Genomic DNA, 17,402 nt, shown 5'->3' on the forward strand with positions numbered 1-17,402 from the left:
TCCTACTCTGCTGCAGGTGGTCTTATGTAAAGCTAGGTCTAAATCCCAAAGGCATCCCTGATCCTACCCCAGTGTTCTGGTACCCCATTTCACAGTAGTAAAATCTAGATAAAAGCCCCTCTCTTCCTCAGGATAATGTGCATATGAAGACCCAAGGCTGTAAGAGGCTCAGTAATGCACAGTGTATTAGACCACTAATTTCTGCCATAATTAAGCTCGAGTAGTTTATTCTATTTTTGCATGTAATCATAGATCCCAGATTATGGCACTGAATTTCTGCATGGTTATAAGGTCACAAGCTTAGAAGTTTTCAACTTTTGACTGAATAATAACAGATAACAGCGAGCTGTGTAAATGCAAGTGGAGTTCAGAGCCTCAGATGGTAAAGAATGGTTGAGAGCTGTGGAGCAGACCCTGAGGCCAAATAAAAATAGCTGGGAGGGAAAAAAGGGATTTTAGGAGAAAAGTCAGAGAGATTTTGGTTCACCCCTATGGTGAGTTTCCCTAGTTGGATGCCAGGTGCCCACCAAAGCCATTCTATCACTCCCCTCGTCAGCTGGACAGGGGACAGAAAATATACCTAAAAGCTCATGGGTCAACATAAAGGCAGGGAGAGATTGGTCACTAATTAACATCAGAAGCAAAACAGACTCAACTTGAGGAAAATTATTTATATCTATTTTATTTATTATCAATTGAATTGGAGTAGAGTAATGAGAAATCTTAAAAACACCTTCCCCTCACCTCTGCCTTCTTCCCAGGCTTAATTTTGCACCTTAATTGTATACCTGCTTCCCCACTGTGGTGCAGAGGAACTGGAAATGGGGGCTGTGTTCAGTTCATCCCACATTATCTATGGTACTCCTTCCACCTGAGGGGAAGGGCTCCTCAGACCCTTCCCCTGCTCTAACATGGGAAGGAAAGGATGGAGATCCTCCTTCAGCCATGTGCTCCCTCTCTCTCTGTCCAGAGGTGCAGGGTTGAGGACCTAGTCAACAATGAGGAAGGACAAATGTGTCTTCGACCCCCATTTTTTTGCCAGTGCCCAGTGCAAACTGTGAGCTTGTCCCTGTAACTCTGGATTTCCTGGCTCTAACCTCCTCCGTCTCCAAGTCCCTGGTTCTTCTGCTGACGTGTGAGAGAGGCGGTCAGTGGCAGGCAGCTGCTTGCAGAAGCCATCTTTACAACCATGTATTTATCTTTCTTAAGCACTGTGTAACATCACAGCAGCTTATAGAGGGATGGGTGGAGACAGCCCAGCTCTTACAGCCACCACCACAGCTCTGCCCCAGCTGCAGCATCACCCTGGGTTATCTGTCACAGACAAGGGACAGGGAACCTTGGCACACAACCGCCCTACCCCACCTGAGCTCTGCCTCGATGGGTGTGGACATGGAGTTACAAATACATCACTTCTCCTGCAAATCTTTTCTTGTTTTTAAAGAAGAAATAAGATGGCCATCCAAGGTACCCCTCTGAGCACCAAAAGTCAGGGAACTTCTAGATGCTCTCCTGGCCTCAAAGCTGGTCCTCACATAAAAAACCCTCAAACATCTCCAAATCCATATGCTTTACAGAGCATATGAGGGAACCAGGCCTGTGCCCTTAGTAGCACCACAAAACCTCCTTGCTGACTGTATGGTTCACAAACCTGGAAGTAAGTGGTCTCACAGCCTTGTGTCTCCTCTGCTGATTGTACCATGGGACTGCCAAATCAGCTGTCCCTTAATGACCTTCAGTTTTGTCAGGCAGATGAGCCCATGGCTCTTACAGTGGTGCTTTGTGCATGCAGGAGCATTAGGTTGAATGTTTCAACACCAGCCTCTCCCTTTTCATTTACTTAACAATGTTTGTTACCTGCCTTATTAAAGTAATTACCTGAGTGCTGCAGGGCATTGTATAAAGATCAGGAAGCAGAAAGTGAGCTCTCAGCCAGAGTTCCCGCTCCCCGAAAGCCTGGCTTCATTCAGAGTGTTTTGTTCCCCTCTTTTATGAATTATTGTAATAAATGGTCTGAGGGCTCAGACAGACAGACCTCAGGCTACATCTCAAATATAGTTCAATTGTCTTGGTTCAAACAGAATTCAAAAGTCTATGCCAGTGGAGGCTGGCATACTCTTTAAGAAAATTAGTCTGGCTGCTTTTTAAAGAGAGAAAAAAAAAAAATCTTTGAAAGCCATGGAGACAGTGACTAATTGCAGTATAACTGAAGAAATGAGATTCAGGTTTAGAAAGGGTAGTGGCCCTTCTCTGTTCTCATGCAGAAATAATTTCCCTGTTTTCTAGTTGTGCTATGAATTGTTCTTGTGAGATGGGTACTTTAAAATTGATCTCATCTAACTTAAAAGCAAAAGCCCTGGTGAAAAAAAATAATTAAACTCCACAAAACCCACATTAAAGGAAAAGTCAAAGGCCAGAGTGGCATAGATGATACCTGCTGTCATCCAATGGAGCTGAACCAGAATATGCTCATTTCATGTCACTGAAATATTATTAGGATAAAAATAGCAGCATTGAAACTCCTGTTTTTTCAAAACATTCACTTCAGTAGGACACTGGCTCTGTGAGACAGCACTGTCTTTGGGTTTATGCAGGTATCTGCTTAGCCAGTTGGCTGATCAGGATGAAGGACTGAAACCAGGAGCTCTCAAATAAAACTGTATTTTACTCTTGTTCACTGAATTGCAGAAGCAACTTAAAAATCCTTTCAAGGCCCAAGGCTGCTGTTTGAAAGCAGGGCTGATGCTGTGTGAGGCATGGCCTCTCTGCTGGGTAGCAGGAGCTGGGGCAGCTGCAGTCGGGCAGGGAGCTGATGGGATTTCGAGGCAGCAACCTCCTCAGAGGGGCTGGTGCTATGGACTTGGAAGCTGTGAGCTTGTTCCAGGTGCTCAGCCACCCCGAGAAACTCCCAAAGTGCCCAATCCATGGGGCAGGTAGTGACATAGCCCCTTACAAGCCCTCAGGGGTCTTCTCTTCAGAAGAGACGGGCTTAGAGGATGAACTTCCAGGATGCAGGTGGAAGTGGCTGGTTCAGACCAAAGCACTACTGGGATAAAAGTCATGATCAGATCATCCCAGGGCACTGTACAAAGGCCAGAAAAATAAATCCTTTGGTGCAGATAGCCTTCTTTGGACACTGCCATGTTTCTTGTCAGGAAGGCTGGGGGCTTCTTTCTTCTCCCACTTCTGCATTGTGTGAGTGGGTGTGTGAGACTGCTAAAAGTCCTTTCCTTTTGGAACCCCCTTTATCTGCATTTTTAATTTTTTTTTTTTTTTAATGTCATGCCCTTCCTGGAAATTCTGTCTTTAATCTTTCCTATTATGTAAAAATCTTTGATTAGGCTTCTGGGGTGCAAAGTGCATTCTGTGTGTTCCTCAGTTGATCAGACTTTACCTGTTACATCACATTTTTTAAGTTGCCTCTTTAAAATGCTGAAGTTGAAAGCTACAGAGTAGCATTTATCTCAATAGCTACAGAAGGGCGTTTTAAAGAAACCCAAACACTAGAAAAACTAATTTAAAAACTATGACATCTATAGGGAAGTAGTCTTCTGCTTAGGTCAGGAGCAGATAGGGCAATATCTTAAATCATTCCAGGCAAAACTATGTTTAGATGTGGCTTTTTCCTTGGCTTTCTGCTTCATTGATGGAGCTATAATACATGCCTGGTGCACCTTCACAGTGTTTTTCTCTTTTCCACACCTGGATTTGTGGATCCCCAAAGATTTTTAAACAATAGCCGATTAGGGACTGATCCAAAGAAAACAGGAATTACTATTGTTGAAACACAAGTATATAGGTCTTTAGGGGCTTTATTCAATTTGTTTGGTAGTTTTTTTCTTGTTTGTTCTGGATGTTTTTCCCCTGCACACTGTCACTAGTGCTCTGGAGCCCTGGTTGCCTGGTTTTCTCACAGCTGAGTCAAAGCAATCCCTAGAGCAGCCCTAAATAGATGCTGGACTAACTTCATCATAACAGGTATTTCTCATTTTTATGAAACCTGCCGACCTGCAGTGGTGCAGGGTCCAGACGAGCAGTCTCTGCCCTCCTCAGGTTTTCCCCAGGTAACTTCCCTCAGCTGCAAGGAAAGGAGCCTGAGCTCTCGGGGGCACTGGCGTGAATCTGGCTTGCAGGGACCGGCCACCAGATGCCACTGTTATCCCTAAGAATGAACCAACACCGGAGCACGTCCCGGGAATCACTCCTCAGAAACGGGGTGAAGGAGCCTCCTGCATGCCGAGTGCCTGGACATCTCTTGGAGTCTGCTGCCCTCTCCCTTGGCCGCTGTTGCTGAGGGGGGACTGTCAAAAAACCCTAAGTTTAGTGACTTACCTGCCACAGTTCACTGCAGGCAAAGGACAGCTTTGCCATGCTTTATATGTATTAGTTTTCATTTATTTACAGATTAACCTGCACCTAAGGATAGCAAATGTATTTTCAGCATGGTCATGATGAGAATTGCAAATTTGTCCCCCTATTCCAGTTTATCTATTGAAAGTTAATCCTGCTGATTCAGAAATGAAATTAGATAGGGACTTAGGTAAGTAGTGATAAAATGCCACAAGTTTTCCAGCCTAAAGTACTGTCATCATCATCTGAAAATGTCACTGTAATGAAAAGTTTCTTCTTCTGTCAAATATTCTCTTTCTTTTTTTGTTCCAGTTTTTCCACAGTGAACAGTGTGTATCATCCATTCCCTGGAGAAAACTGATTTTCTTCCCCCAGTAACTCTTGGGCTGGAAGAGCCAAAGAGCTTCAACATTCTCCTTTCAACACAGTCTTTTCTCCATTGGGCTTCATCCTGCACAGGATCAAATCCCTTTGGAGTTGTATGGCTAGTCACAGCTTTTTTTTTTTTTTCTTCTGGATTTCAGGTGGCCCCTGAGACAAAAGCAGTCATGAAGTGGTTGAGATCTATCCCATTTGTGCTCTCTGCCAGCCTGCATGGGGGTGAGCTGGTGGTGACCTATCCTTATGATTATTCAAGGCATCCTATGGAAGAAAAAATGTTCTCCCCTACACCTGATGAGAAGGTAATGTTGCTTTTGCAGGGTTAGAATATTGGTACCATTTGTGGAACTATGGAAACATTTAATAAATAACAAACTTTGATTAATTTAGATCATGTACATGTGTGTGTATATGTATGCATTTATGTATTAAATATGTATAAATAACATAATTACATAATGAAAGTATGTATATGTGTATATATATATTTTTTTTTTTTTGTGTGTGTGTGTGTGTGTGTGTGTGTGTGTGTGTGTGTGTGTGTGTGTATATGTATACAACATGATATCAGCTCATTTGGGTAGAGCTGATGCTAATAATTCCAAGGTCAAGTGCTCAATCCCCACAGAGGCCTTTCACTTAAGACTTGGACTTGATAATCCTCGTGGATTCCTTCCAACTCAGAATATTGGGTGACTGATTTATACACTTACTTAATGTACTCTAAAATATAGGATTGTTTACACACTATCAACTTGGTCTGGAAAGATTTACCTATCTTTTTTGAGGCCAAATATGGTTTCATAAAGCACAGGTTAGAAAAATACAGGTTTTAATTTTTTAAGGGAGTAGGCTGTGATATTTTTACCACTGGTTTCCAGCAGAAAAGGAACAAGCCTGACCATCAGTGTTATTTTCCTGTGGAATCCACAAGAAGTGAGGGGAAAAAAGACTTGTTGCCATATGGTGGCAGCCTTGTAACATTTATTCCAGGTCAGATGAATGGGATTGGTTTCCCTGTCTTGTCCCTGGAAAGTTCCTCATTTGGGACTCACTGTAAATCTTCTGTGAAATTTTTTGCCTTCTTTCCTATTTCCCTTTGGTTTCCTCAATCTAGTATTCATTGCCGACATGCCCACCAGGAGAACATCTTGCTTTTCAGCCTTCTAGCTGTGCTAAAAATGTCTGTGGCCTCTTAAGAAAAGTGGTTCTTTATATAGACAAAGAACAGTTGAAAATAGTCAGAAGTTGATCTTTGACTTGAAGCATCCTTTATCTTTGAGCATATCTCTAGGCTGACTTCTTCTGAAATGGCAGTTCTCACCAACACATATTAAATATTTAAAGATGTATGACTGTTAAACATTTTCTGTATCAATTCATTTCTTCTGCCTAATGCCTAATGACTATGTGTGTATGAAAATGATTTAGAAGTAAAATTAACCAGGCACTGCACAGCAACAAGCCTGTGTAAGAAATATCTGGTGGGTGCTAATGTAAGCTGCAGAACCTCTTGCTGAGGACTGGGGGAAATCATAAAATTGTGCTTTTACATCCCACTGCCTGGGCTAGGGCTATCCTATGCATAGGTGGTGAAGGAATATTGCCATGTGTGCTTTGTCAAGCAGTTCACCCCTGGAATGGAAGTACAGCAGTACTTCCATCATTTCCACTCAGGGACAGCACATGTGTTTTGAGTGAAAGGATGCAACCACACAGACAAAGGTCTCTATCCCAGTGTAGTGCACAACTGGACAAACCCTAATGGAACTCCTGGTTCACAACACAGTAAGATAGGGAACCCTATACAGGTGACTGCTGCATTGTCAGTGACTGCAAAGGCTGGAAATTTGGCTACAAATCTGGAAGTTTAGAACATGTAGGGGAAGGCTGGGGATGTCTTCAGTGAAAATCTCATTTTTCAAATTACTCAGCAGAAGAAACCTTAACAGCCCTGTTAGTATCACTTGAAATTTTTCACAGAAATACGTAAAACCTTTACCAGTGAAGTGACCTGCATTTAAATAATGTGATCTACAGCTGCTGCTGTCAGGGAACCTGCATCCCAAAATACAGCAGTTTGGTTATCTGCCATACATTGGCCATAACCATTGTTCTGAATGCTGACCTGCTACATTCGCTCTGCAAGGGGAAACTTGCAGACCAGGGTGAAATGCTGCAGAGCAGATGATAGCCAGATATTAAAAAATCAAATTTTAAGAAATATATTCAAACCACATTTCCCCATTTGAAAATGTATCTGTGCTTTCACCTCCCCATGTCCATCATTGTGCATGTGTGGAAGCACAAGGACCCTCTCCTCTGCTCCAAGACACTGCAGATTTCAAGCCTCTTTTTGGCCTGCACCACAACCTGGGGCAGTACTGGCTGAGAGCAAGGAGTATCAAAGCTGGACCATGTCCTTATACTCACATTCTTGCATCTGGTTCAGCCCACCTGAAAACTTTCCCATATTTCGGGGTTTGTGGAGATAGATGTTTTCACACTTTTTTTTTAACGAGAAACTGAATTGATGATTCTGCTCACCAGAGCACAAAGGTCCACACCAAGTTCACTCCCTTTGGTGAGCTAAAACACTCTGTTTCCTCCCCCTGAAAAACCCAGCCTGTGACAGTGAGTGGGGTAAAAGGGCTGGCTGAGATAACAGCACTGACCTCACTTTACTGAGTGAAACCTCACACTGCCAAAGTCACAAGGTTTCCTCTATTTTTCCCCTTTTTGTTCCTCTGTATTATACCTAAAAATCTAAGTTTCCTTGAGGTCGATGACTGGTCATACATTAGCTTCTAAGTGGTAACAAATGTATTGTTATCCAGGAACTGTTTGTTTCCTCTTGTCACTACCACTGGCCTTCTTTCACTTGAACTATTGGCCAGGCAAAAGCCTTATGCCTCTTGGTGTGAAACAAGAGGAGGCTTGGTCATGTCACTGGAAATAGGACATCTGCAGATGTCTTTGTAAAAGGTGAGGATCATACTCCTAACTCACATAGGCACTTTCTAAATTTTATATCAAATACTTTCCATGGAACTTTCAGAACTGAGACCCAAATTCCTGTAGAAATTAAAGATACTGAGCCTGACATTGAACTATTGGCAGTAAAAGTTCTTCTTAACATGATTAATTAATGTCTGTTTCGTTTCAGCAAAACTTTGAATGACACAATTTGCTGGTCTGAGCAATTTTTAGACACATAGAAACTTAAGGGAGTTGCAAAAGCCTTTTATATTAAGTCTGAATTCTTAGTTTCTGGTCAACAGAAGTATTTCAGTAAAGTGTCTTTACACTTATATTAATCTCTCTTTCCACCTTTCCTTGCTCACCTATCTGAGCCCATAATTGGCTCAGCTATGTGATTTTTAGAAACAATCACAAATATCAATCAATGTTGTGTGCTTGGCCATTTGGGTCTTTATCCTTGATGATAACACTAGGATAAAGCTTTACAATCTCTTCTAAAACTAGGATTTTAGCCACCAAACTTCTTGTACACACTGTCTTAAGCAATATGGAATGAAACTCATGATGATGAATAGTAGTATCAAGTAGCACCTGATAACTACTGTAATTTCAGTGTTGAAATCTGAGAGTCTTGCCTTAGCAAGATGAGGTCCAAATAGACAAAAAGGAGAGGGAGAATTTTTATACGAAGTTGGAATAACCATTGGAGAAGAAGGGCAGGAACATGATTCAAATAAATGGTTTCTTCAGAAAACTGCTCTTTCTTCTGTCTTCACTACATGTTCTGCCACTGTTCCTTTCTGTGTGGTGACTGCTCTGCTCTTCATCAGTGTCAACACTCTTTGGAAATCAGTGGTGACATCCTACATCATCACATCCTATCCTTCACTTTTTGGAATGGTTTATGCCCCACACAGAAGCAGCTCTCTGAGATCAAACTGGCAGGTCTTCCTGTGTGAGTGATAAGTGCAAAGCAAATTGACACTGACTATTTTAAACAGCAGCATTCAGTGTGAAGATTTAGTTGGGCTGAAGGGTAAAAAATATCAAAAACTAAACCAAAACCTAAAGTAGGCCTAAATTTCAACTTTAAAACCTGGGACTTGAAGTACAACCAGAAATGTCCTTTGCTCCTGCCCCAGGTGGTAGATTGAAGCCAAGTATCAAAAAATCCACTGTTATTTAATATATTGTCTCTGGATAAATATATTGGATTGCAGAGAAGAACTCTAGAGAAGAAGACAAACCAAAATTTCTTAGTGACAAACAAAATTTCCTTGTAGAGCAGTTCATCACCTTCCTCAATCTTGAGGACACAGGGTGGCTCATTATCTGGACAGACAACAGCAATAGCAAAGTTTTAATAACAGCAATGGCAAAGTTTTCAGTTGGTAAAAGCAAACATGTTCCAATCATGTCTGTTGCAGGTGTTCAAGATGCTGGCTAAAGCCTATGCAGATGCACACCCCGTCATCTCAGACCGGTCTGAACTCCGCTGTGGTGGGAATTTTGTGAAACGTGGAGGTATTATAAATGGTGCTGAGTGGTACAGCTTCACTGGAGGTAAAACCACTTTACCATCATATCAAGTGAGGTAAAACCTCTATGTGACCTTTATAAGACACCAGGGTTTGAGCAGAATTATTTTATTCATTTCAGTTTGGTTAAGGTCCCACCCATAGAAAACATAATTTTTAGGAGATTTAAGGAGTAAAATCTATATTGGTAATGTTTTTATGCAGATAACATGGGATGCATTCAACCCCAATGGGACTTGAGGAAAATTAATAAGTTATGCAAAGGTCAAATTTGTTATATAATATTTTTATTTTCAAATCTGACATGTAGAAATAAATGCTTAATGCTATGCTCTCATTCCTTAGCCTCATGAGTCTGAATCCATCTTGTAAACAAAGCATGTGCTGCTTTCTCATCTGTTTAAATAAATTCTTTTTTCAGGAAAAACTACAACAGAGAAAAACACTCAATTTATTTTTGCTTCCGCTGTTAATTTGATTTCTCCAATAATAGTGTTTTGTTTTCTTTAGAATTCCTTCAGTACTGGCATGGATAAAATATCGGTGTTCATAAATTTTCAGCAGCACTTCACTTGTGTTTTCCAACAGGACTCAGTTGGATCCCCAAATAATTATGTTGAAACTAGACATTTGGAATGCTTTGGGGAATGTGTGAGATTTAGGTTTAGATCTCTTTGGCTTATTTTTTTCCCCAAAATTATATCCAATGTCTTTTGTACAGAAACAGTTTGGAACATAATAATGGCAAAAGGTCATTTCTGTTCTGGTGACCCTTGGCAATCACCTCTGATATAGCCGATTATACAATTACTGTGATTAACCAATCTATATTGCTCTATTGCTACTTCTTGGCCAGGTGAATAATAATGTAAATTTCTGCTTTTTTTCCTGAAAGAAGTGTCACTGTCATTAGTTTTTATAGTTGAAACAAGTTATAGAATTCTGAATTTGTTGAACACTTTTTATATATTTGCAAGCACTTTTTACAGTATAATAACCCACACCCATGAGGACAGCATTCAGCTGACTGCAGCAGCAAAGCTCCAGCTAAAAGCTACATGGCTGTTCATGAGCTGTCCTCTTTCTTTTTAAACCTGTAGGTATGGCAGATTTTAATTACCTTCACACAAATTGCTTTGAAGTTACCGTGGAGGTAGGATGTGAAAAGTTTCCTTTGGAGGAAGAACTGTTTACAATCTGGCATGAAAACAAAGGTGCCCTTCTGAATTACATGGAAATGGTACTGCTCTGCTTTTACAGACTTTTTTGCCTTCTGTTTTTCTTTTTCATTCTTTGTCAAAATTAATTTCTTTGCTGTTTTCCTGGTTAGCTCTTGAGATGATGCTGAATCAAACACCACACTCCTCCAGGGGTCCCAGTGCCTCATTTTATCTGGCAGGACACACAGGTGGTATTTTGTCTGTGCTGCAGAAGGGATTGAGATTGAGGACTGCAAAGGCCTTGAAAATAGTGAGAAAGGGAAATATCTGTGAATACTTTGGGCAGCATTATTCATCAACAGTCCAAAATTTTAGTACTAGAGAAAACCTGAATATTCAAAAAAGAATGAATCAACTTTCCTCTTGAAGACTAAAGCAACAAGATCTGCTCTCCAGAGAGCTTCCTGAAATTTTCCTTTCCATATTCCATGTTTGTGTCCCATACCCTCCTGTCCCACAGCAAGAAATTTAGATTCAGCTGAAATCTTGCTAGAAATACCATTTACCCACTTTCCATCTTGATTTCTTTATGAAAGTAGTTATTAAATACCTGAAGCCAAATCTTCTAAAGGAAGAACTGTGTGTCTCTGAGCATTAAAACATGACACTTAAATGTCATTTTTAATAATAAGTTTAAGCTCAGCAAAAACAAATACCTCACTGACAATAAGTAAGTGAGCACAGAAACAGAAGTTGCTCATCTTTCTCTCAGCCATTAGTAGATTAGCTTTCTGTCATGCCTTATTTTGATAGAGTGTGCAGTAATTTAAAATTGTTAGGAGTGTTTTTATGGCCTTTCTAAGCAACCTCTTGCTACTTGTGGTAGGTATTATCATTCAATAAAGTCTACAGTACAGACCACCAAACTCATTTCGTTTTACAGCTGTCTGATGAAAATGAGTTTTAGTGAGTCCAAATGGAGCTGGGTTAAATCCATATATATTACAATTGAAGTCTTCAAGATGTAAAGATTTTATAGTGTGAGATACTGTAGAAGTCTGTGCTGGAAAAGCTTTTTGAGTAAATGCAGGACAGTAAGCAAAACAACTTTGTAGATAAGGGTGACTGAATTACCCATGATAAGGATTAAGTCTGCCATAACCAATTCAAACTTTTCTTATTCTGATATATACCAGGCTGTTTGGTGTGTGTACAAATATACTTGGCTCAACACACAGAAGTAGAATTCATTTTCCTAAACGCTGATCTCTTCTCCCCATCAGAAGCAATATCAAAACACCCTACCAAACTCATGTGAGACCAATTTGAGGGAAAAATGCAAAATAGTACATTTAATAAAGCAAACCAAAGCAAGATTGAGAAAGAAATTTCAGTTTTGTAATTTTTATCCTGTCATGTTATAATTACATAATTAGTATTGAAGCTGGATGAGGTCATACTACTTTGAGTATGTCTACACTGTAAATTGAATTTGAGTCCAAGATGACTATTCTGACCATATTTACTCTCTACCCATAAGATAAATCCCCAAGTTCACGCTGCAAAGCAAATTGCAGTGCTTCATTATAAGGGATAGTTTTCAAATCCTTATATTGAGTTGCTTCTAAACTTTCCAGTGAATAGCTTAATTTATGGAACAGCTGCTTAACAAGAGCAGTGATAGCACGGTCTCACCTTAAATTAAAAACTGCTCACATTAGACTAGACTTTTTTTTCAAACTTTGTATTGTCAATTACTGTAAAGTTGGATACTTTAATGATTTTTCTTAAACATCTTTATATTCCAACAGAAAAGCAAATGTGCTTTTCCCATTGTTTTGACGCTTTGTGTTTTTTTTCTATTCTTCTCTTGTGACAAGGGTACTGACAAAGGGAAAGTGAGTAGAAGAGAAAAGAGGAGGTGGGGAAGTAAAGAACAACCCAAGTTGGTCATAGCTCCCCACCTCCTCTTTTCTCTTCTACTCACTTTCCCTTTTTCATAGAAAAAATCAAAATGGAATTATTTTTCACTTAAAAAGGTCATATACATTTCCAGATATATTTTAAATCTGGAACACTGTAAAAAGAGAACCTTAAGAGGCTTAATCTTTAATTACTTTGAACTTTTATTCTGTTTTATTTTATTGAACTTCCAGTATAGCTGTTAGTGCACCTCCTTGTATGAAAAAATTCACATTGCTCTCCAGTTTGTCACCAAGCACATGTCTCAACAACTCAAGCAGCTCAGTTCTGTGCTTGTAGAGAAGGGGAAATGGCTGTCATACACACTGCTGTCATGACATTCTGACAGGCAGTGAAGTGTAGGCAGCAGAGTGATGATGAGTCACAAGTACCTGAAGTGATGCCTTCACATTGTGTTCAGGGTATCAGATTGGTTTTGAAAGCCTTAACTTTTCATTTCTTTGTGGTTCTGTGTCCAGGGCAGACATTCAGAAACAGTCCTTAAATACTGTGGTCACACCACGAGGTGCCAGTGATTTGTGCAGAGAAGGGTCTCTCAGTGCAGAGCCACATACCTATCCCAAAAAAGCTCTGGTTCCATTTTCCCGCAGTCCCCTTGGACCTTCCTAAATAGGCAATGTGATCTGAAGGGGCATTATCTCCTGAGAGCCTCTGAATGGGGTGAACTTTTTGACAATTGTTTCCTCTCTCCAAAGGTTTCCTTGTGATGAGAAGGTGGTGTTGTGGTGACTGCCATCTAACTCTGCTTTGCTTTGCCAGGTTCATCGGGGGATAAAAGGAATTGTGTCTGATAAGTTTGGCAACCCAATAAAAAATGCTCGTATTTCAGTCAGGGGCATTCAGCATGATGTCACCACAGGTAATATTTTTAGTTTAAGATTTTTCCTGGGGCAGATTGAAAGTACTGGGAGCTTAACCTGCAAAAGTATTGCCATGTTTGGTAGAAATGACACCTTAATGGAAAACTGAAGGCTCGGTTGGGGTCCTCTTCTAGAGTAACAAGAGAGAAGATGTGTTAAGCTGACTGCTGAGTCTGTCCTGTCTCTGGGATGATGGAGCTCTTGATGTGAAAAATTCCACCTGGAACAGTCTGCTGTCCACCAAAGCTAATTTGGGGGAATATGGCAACAGCTCTGCTCAGAGGCTGTAAGGCAGCATGTGGAGATGTGGAGCCTTGATGGAATAAGTTAGCTGAGATATTGTGAACATGTTGTAGGTAGTGCAGTAGGATGTCCTCTGATTTTCACAACTAGAACAACTGCAGAAATTGAAGGGTCCACAACCTTTCCTGTTCATGTGGAAACACATAAATATGTGCAGTTTTTGGACAATTATTTTTAGAACATTGAATTATATCCACTTTTTACCTGTCACCAACTGATAAACATATATTGGGGCATATACAACTGCTACTTTTCACAGTTATAATGTTCCGAGCTCTTAGGCTGTCATTGAAATCAATGCTTTGTTTTTGTTATTGATTTCAGTGAGAACAGGGTAGGCCATAAAAGTGCAAAACAGAAGATATGAATGGTTACATTTTGGTCTAATGATCGTTGTTGAATCAATTTGGAAAGCCAGAATGGCTTATAATGTAGTGGTTGTTTTCCAGCTTTCAAAAAAACTAGCACTAGAAGGGATACAATAGTGGAGATGATGCAGATTATTGAGGCTGGTGGGAGACTCTGGCATGAATTAGGGTCTTTTTCAAACTTCTTCCCAGACAATGGCTTCCCATTGGCAGTGGACCTTTAAAGGATTAAGAATTAAATAAAAATATGTTTACACTGTAGGAAAGAGAGTATTTGGTCTGAGTTAGGTAGGGTTAAAAATGGCATATGGTTAAAAAGTTTTTTGATTTTAGTGTTAAAAAGAACTAAGAAATTCCATGAGAAAATAGTATTAATCCAACATTAACTGAGCTAAGAGACTTGCCATTCAAAATAAAGGAAATATAAAAAGAGGAATAAATTTTTCAGTTTTAAAGCTCCCTGCTTTTGCCTGCAGGGTCTAACCTTCAGCTGCAGGAAATTTACACCCATTTTACACTAATGGCAATTTATACCAGCTGCAGCTCCAAGTCCATAGTCTTACATGCGAGAACGTCTGCAAAGGAACTGAATGTAATTTAATTAAAAGAGGGATTTCTTAACTCCTTAGACATTCTAAATATATATATGTGTATATATTGCAGCCTGGATTCTGATTTCGCTTTCTTAAGTTTCACTTAGTGTTAAATTGATTTCTTTGGGAGTTATTCCTTGTACCCTTGGGAAAAGCAGCATGAAGGAAAGCATCTCTTCCCTGTGATACAGAAACAGCAGGTAGTGACATTTTGTATGTGAATTTTACTCTATTACCTCCCAAGGGCCAGTTTTTCACAGGCAAAGGCTCTTTTTGTCATCTAGAGTTTGCCTTCAAACATTTTCCAAAATCTGAGCTGCTTCCATGGCCCACCCCTTAGCTGCCACCTGTGTGCCCACGGGTGCGTGTGCAGCTACAGGGCTGCGAGGCGAAAAGCTGAGCTCGGTTTTGTTGTGCCTGTCCCTTTCCCAAGCTGCTGACGGTGACTACTGGCGGCTCCTGCCTCCGGGGACGTTCATCATCAGCGCCCAGGCGCCGGGCTACAGCCGGGTCATGAAGAGGGTCACCATCCCCACCAGGATGAAGCAGGCGGGCCGGGTGGATTTCGTGCTGCGGCCCGCCGAGGCCTGGCCCAGCAAGCTGCTCCGGCGCTCCATGGAGGACGCGTACGACCCTCAGGACCCGCTGGAACTTTTTGACCCTCACGCCCAGCACGGGCAGGCCGAGGCTCGAGGAGGGTCTGCAGCAGGCAGGGAGAAGCCGTGGTGGTGGTCGTACTTCAGCTCTCTGGACCTGCACAAACCCCTGTGGCTGCTCAAGCAGCGCTGAGGGACGGCGCCGTGCCCCGCTCGGCTCGCTCCGCTGCCCTTCCAAACACCCTCGCTGCTCTTGGCAATATTTAAATGTTTCATTTGAAAATATAATATTAATTCCAGCACGCTTGCTTCTTTTGTTTTCTCTTCACACACAACTGAGTATATTCAAGTGGGCTTTTAAGTATTAAAAACAACGGTGCACATCCATTCAAAGGCCAGATTTTATGCAGTTTTCTTCTTGGTAATGCTCGGTACTTCTGCCAATGTAGTTAATCATCACATTCATTATTTATTAGGTTCTAAGTACCTGCAGGAAAATATTCCTGATCCTTTAATGCATTTTTGTACATGTTTTAATACATTAATGATAACATACTAAAAACAACATTCAGAAACACTCAGAAAACTCTTTTATTTTCCCTTTTACATTAGCATATTAAGTTCATTATCTCTTCTAATAACAGCTCAAAATTTAGGGTCTTTTCTGAAATTTTAATATTTTTACAAATTTAAAAATAAGCTTTTAATGTATTTAGCAAAATACTGGAAAATGCCTTTACTGCTGAAAATACATACTATAAATGTGTGTAGACATAGAAAAATACATGAGATAATTCATGAGGAATTTAGGTTAAAGTGTGACATGTTACACTGAAGTTTTTAACATCAGGCAGTGTTCCGAGCTCATGTACACATTAATGAAACTTGTAGACATCAAAGAAATCAAACTTCTTTTCAAGATACTTGAGTAAAGCTCAGTGAATAGTGGTCTTGCAAGATGATGTCCTCTCTCAAATATCAGATGCAATGTATTTTTTAAGGTGATATATAGACAAAAAAAGTCCTTGATTTTGATGAAACACATAGGCCCACACCTCCTTTTAGACTGGGCTGTTAATGAACTCCTTATACAGAATGTATTTCCCCCTCTGAATGCCACAGCGCGTGAATGGTGTGATTGTTGGAGCTGATTTAATTTCTGCAGGAGCTGCTGGATTAGCTGTGTGGATTGCCCTATGAATTCTAAAAACTTTTTTTGCTCATCTTAGGTAAAGCAGCCCCATTGCATGAGCCCCATAGTCCACATGCATATATCTCATTCTGTAGCGTCCTAGGAAGACCCAAGAGATGAATGATCTTAATTCTGCAACCAGATGCTGCACATGGCTGAGTACTTTATTCCCAGCTGTAATCTGATTGAAGTTAGGAGTCTGTTATTCATGTGCTTGGATGTCTGCAGGACTGGAGACTATGTTAAAATGAAAGAAAATTATTTCAGAGCATTAACAAAAAGTAATTATATGGGAGTGAATGTAGTGCATGCACATGGATAAGTGTTCCTTGCCCAGGCTTGCCAAGTTAAAGGACCTCTGAACCCTAAATATGCCAAAGAAAATTGAGCAGGAGATACACCTCCAGACTTTATTGCCAGTAATAGGTATTACTACTGCTTTCTTTGGTCATTTTTTCAAAGTCAGCTTCCTGTGAAAACAGTGGTGAAGCTAACAAAATCAGAACAATATGCTAAATTGCTAAGTATTAGCTGCACTTATTAAGCACATAATTTGTTTCATGCTTAGAAAGGTGTTTTCTCTAAGTACTTTTCCTAGATTCTCACAGACCTATTTAGAAATTTTTTCAAGTGATCAGAGTAAACCCAAGCCTGCTGAAATGCAAAACAGAATGACTGTGCAGAAAATCCACTTCTTTCCTGCAGTCCTGAGTTGAAAAAGTAGATGAGAGTCAAGACTTGGGAAATATGATTTCTGTGTAGATTTTAAAGACATTTTATGTTTGAAAAAGTAGTTTGCTGTACTACTATACCACTTATGGTATAGTAGTGAAAATGGTATGAGAGCAAAATTAGCCTCTCTCCCCACCTCAGTCATAAAAAGAGGTGTCCAGCAGAGAAAAAGTTAAGATCAGAATCTTCTGCAGGTTCACACTCAACAGCCTGTATAGGGATGTATTAAACTGCACTTAAGTAACTGTGAGGCTCTTGGGAAAAGGTGTGCTTCAGTCTTCTGGAGCTATTTAATCTTTTTCATAAGATCAATTCTTCAGTTTTTAGTGCCCTTGGAGGTGGAAAAGACTGGTAGAATGACTAG

The 17,402-nt window shown here is 40.4% G+C and overlaps 1 protein-coding gene across 1 annotated transcript in view; it reads left to right on the forward strand.

The window, feature by feature from the left end:
• The window catches only part of CPZ (carboxypeptidase Z), a 34,048-nt gene extending 18,632 nt beyond the window's left edge, over nt 1-15,416 (forward strand). The window contains exons 7-11 of the mRNA XM_059845250.1: nt 4,875-5,033; nt 9,141-9,276; nt 10,352-10,491; nt 13,154-13,253; nt 14,952-15,416. Of these exons, the coding sequence (XP_059701233.1) occupies nt 4,875-5,033; nt 9,141-9,276; nt 10,352-10,491; nt 13,154-13,253; nt 14,952-15,307 (891 nt within the window). The 3' untranslated portion in view covers nt 15,308-15,416. The remainder of the gene's footprint in view (nt 1-4,874; nt 5,034-9,140; nt 9,277-10,351; nt 10,492-13,153; nt 13,254-14,951) is intronic.
• Nucleotides 15,417-17,402: the final 1,986 nt, after the last annotated feature.

Source organism: Haemorhous mexicanus, chromosome 4, assembly GCF_027477595.1.
Source record: "Haemorhous mexicanus isolate bHaeMex1 chromosome 4, bHaeMex1.pri, whole genome shotgun sequence".
Lineage (NCBI taxonomy): Eukaryota > Metazoa > Chordata > Aves > Passeriformes > Fringillidae > Haemorhous > Haemorhous mexicanus.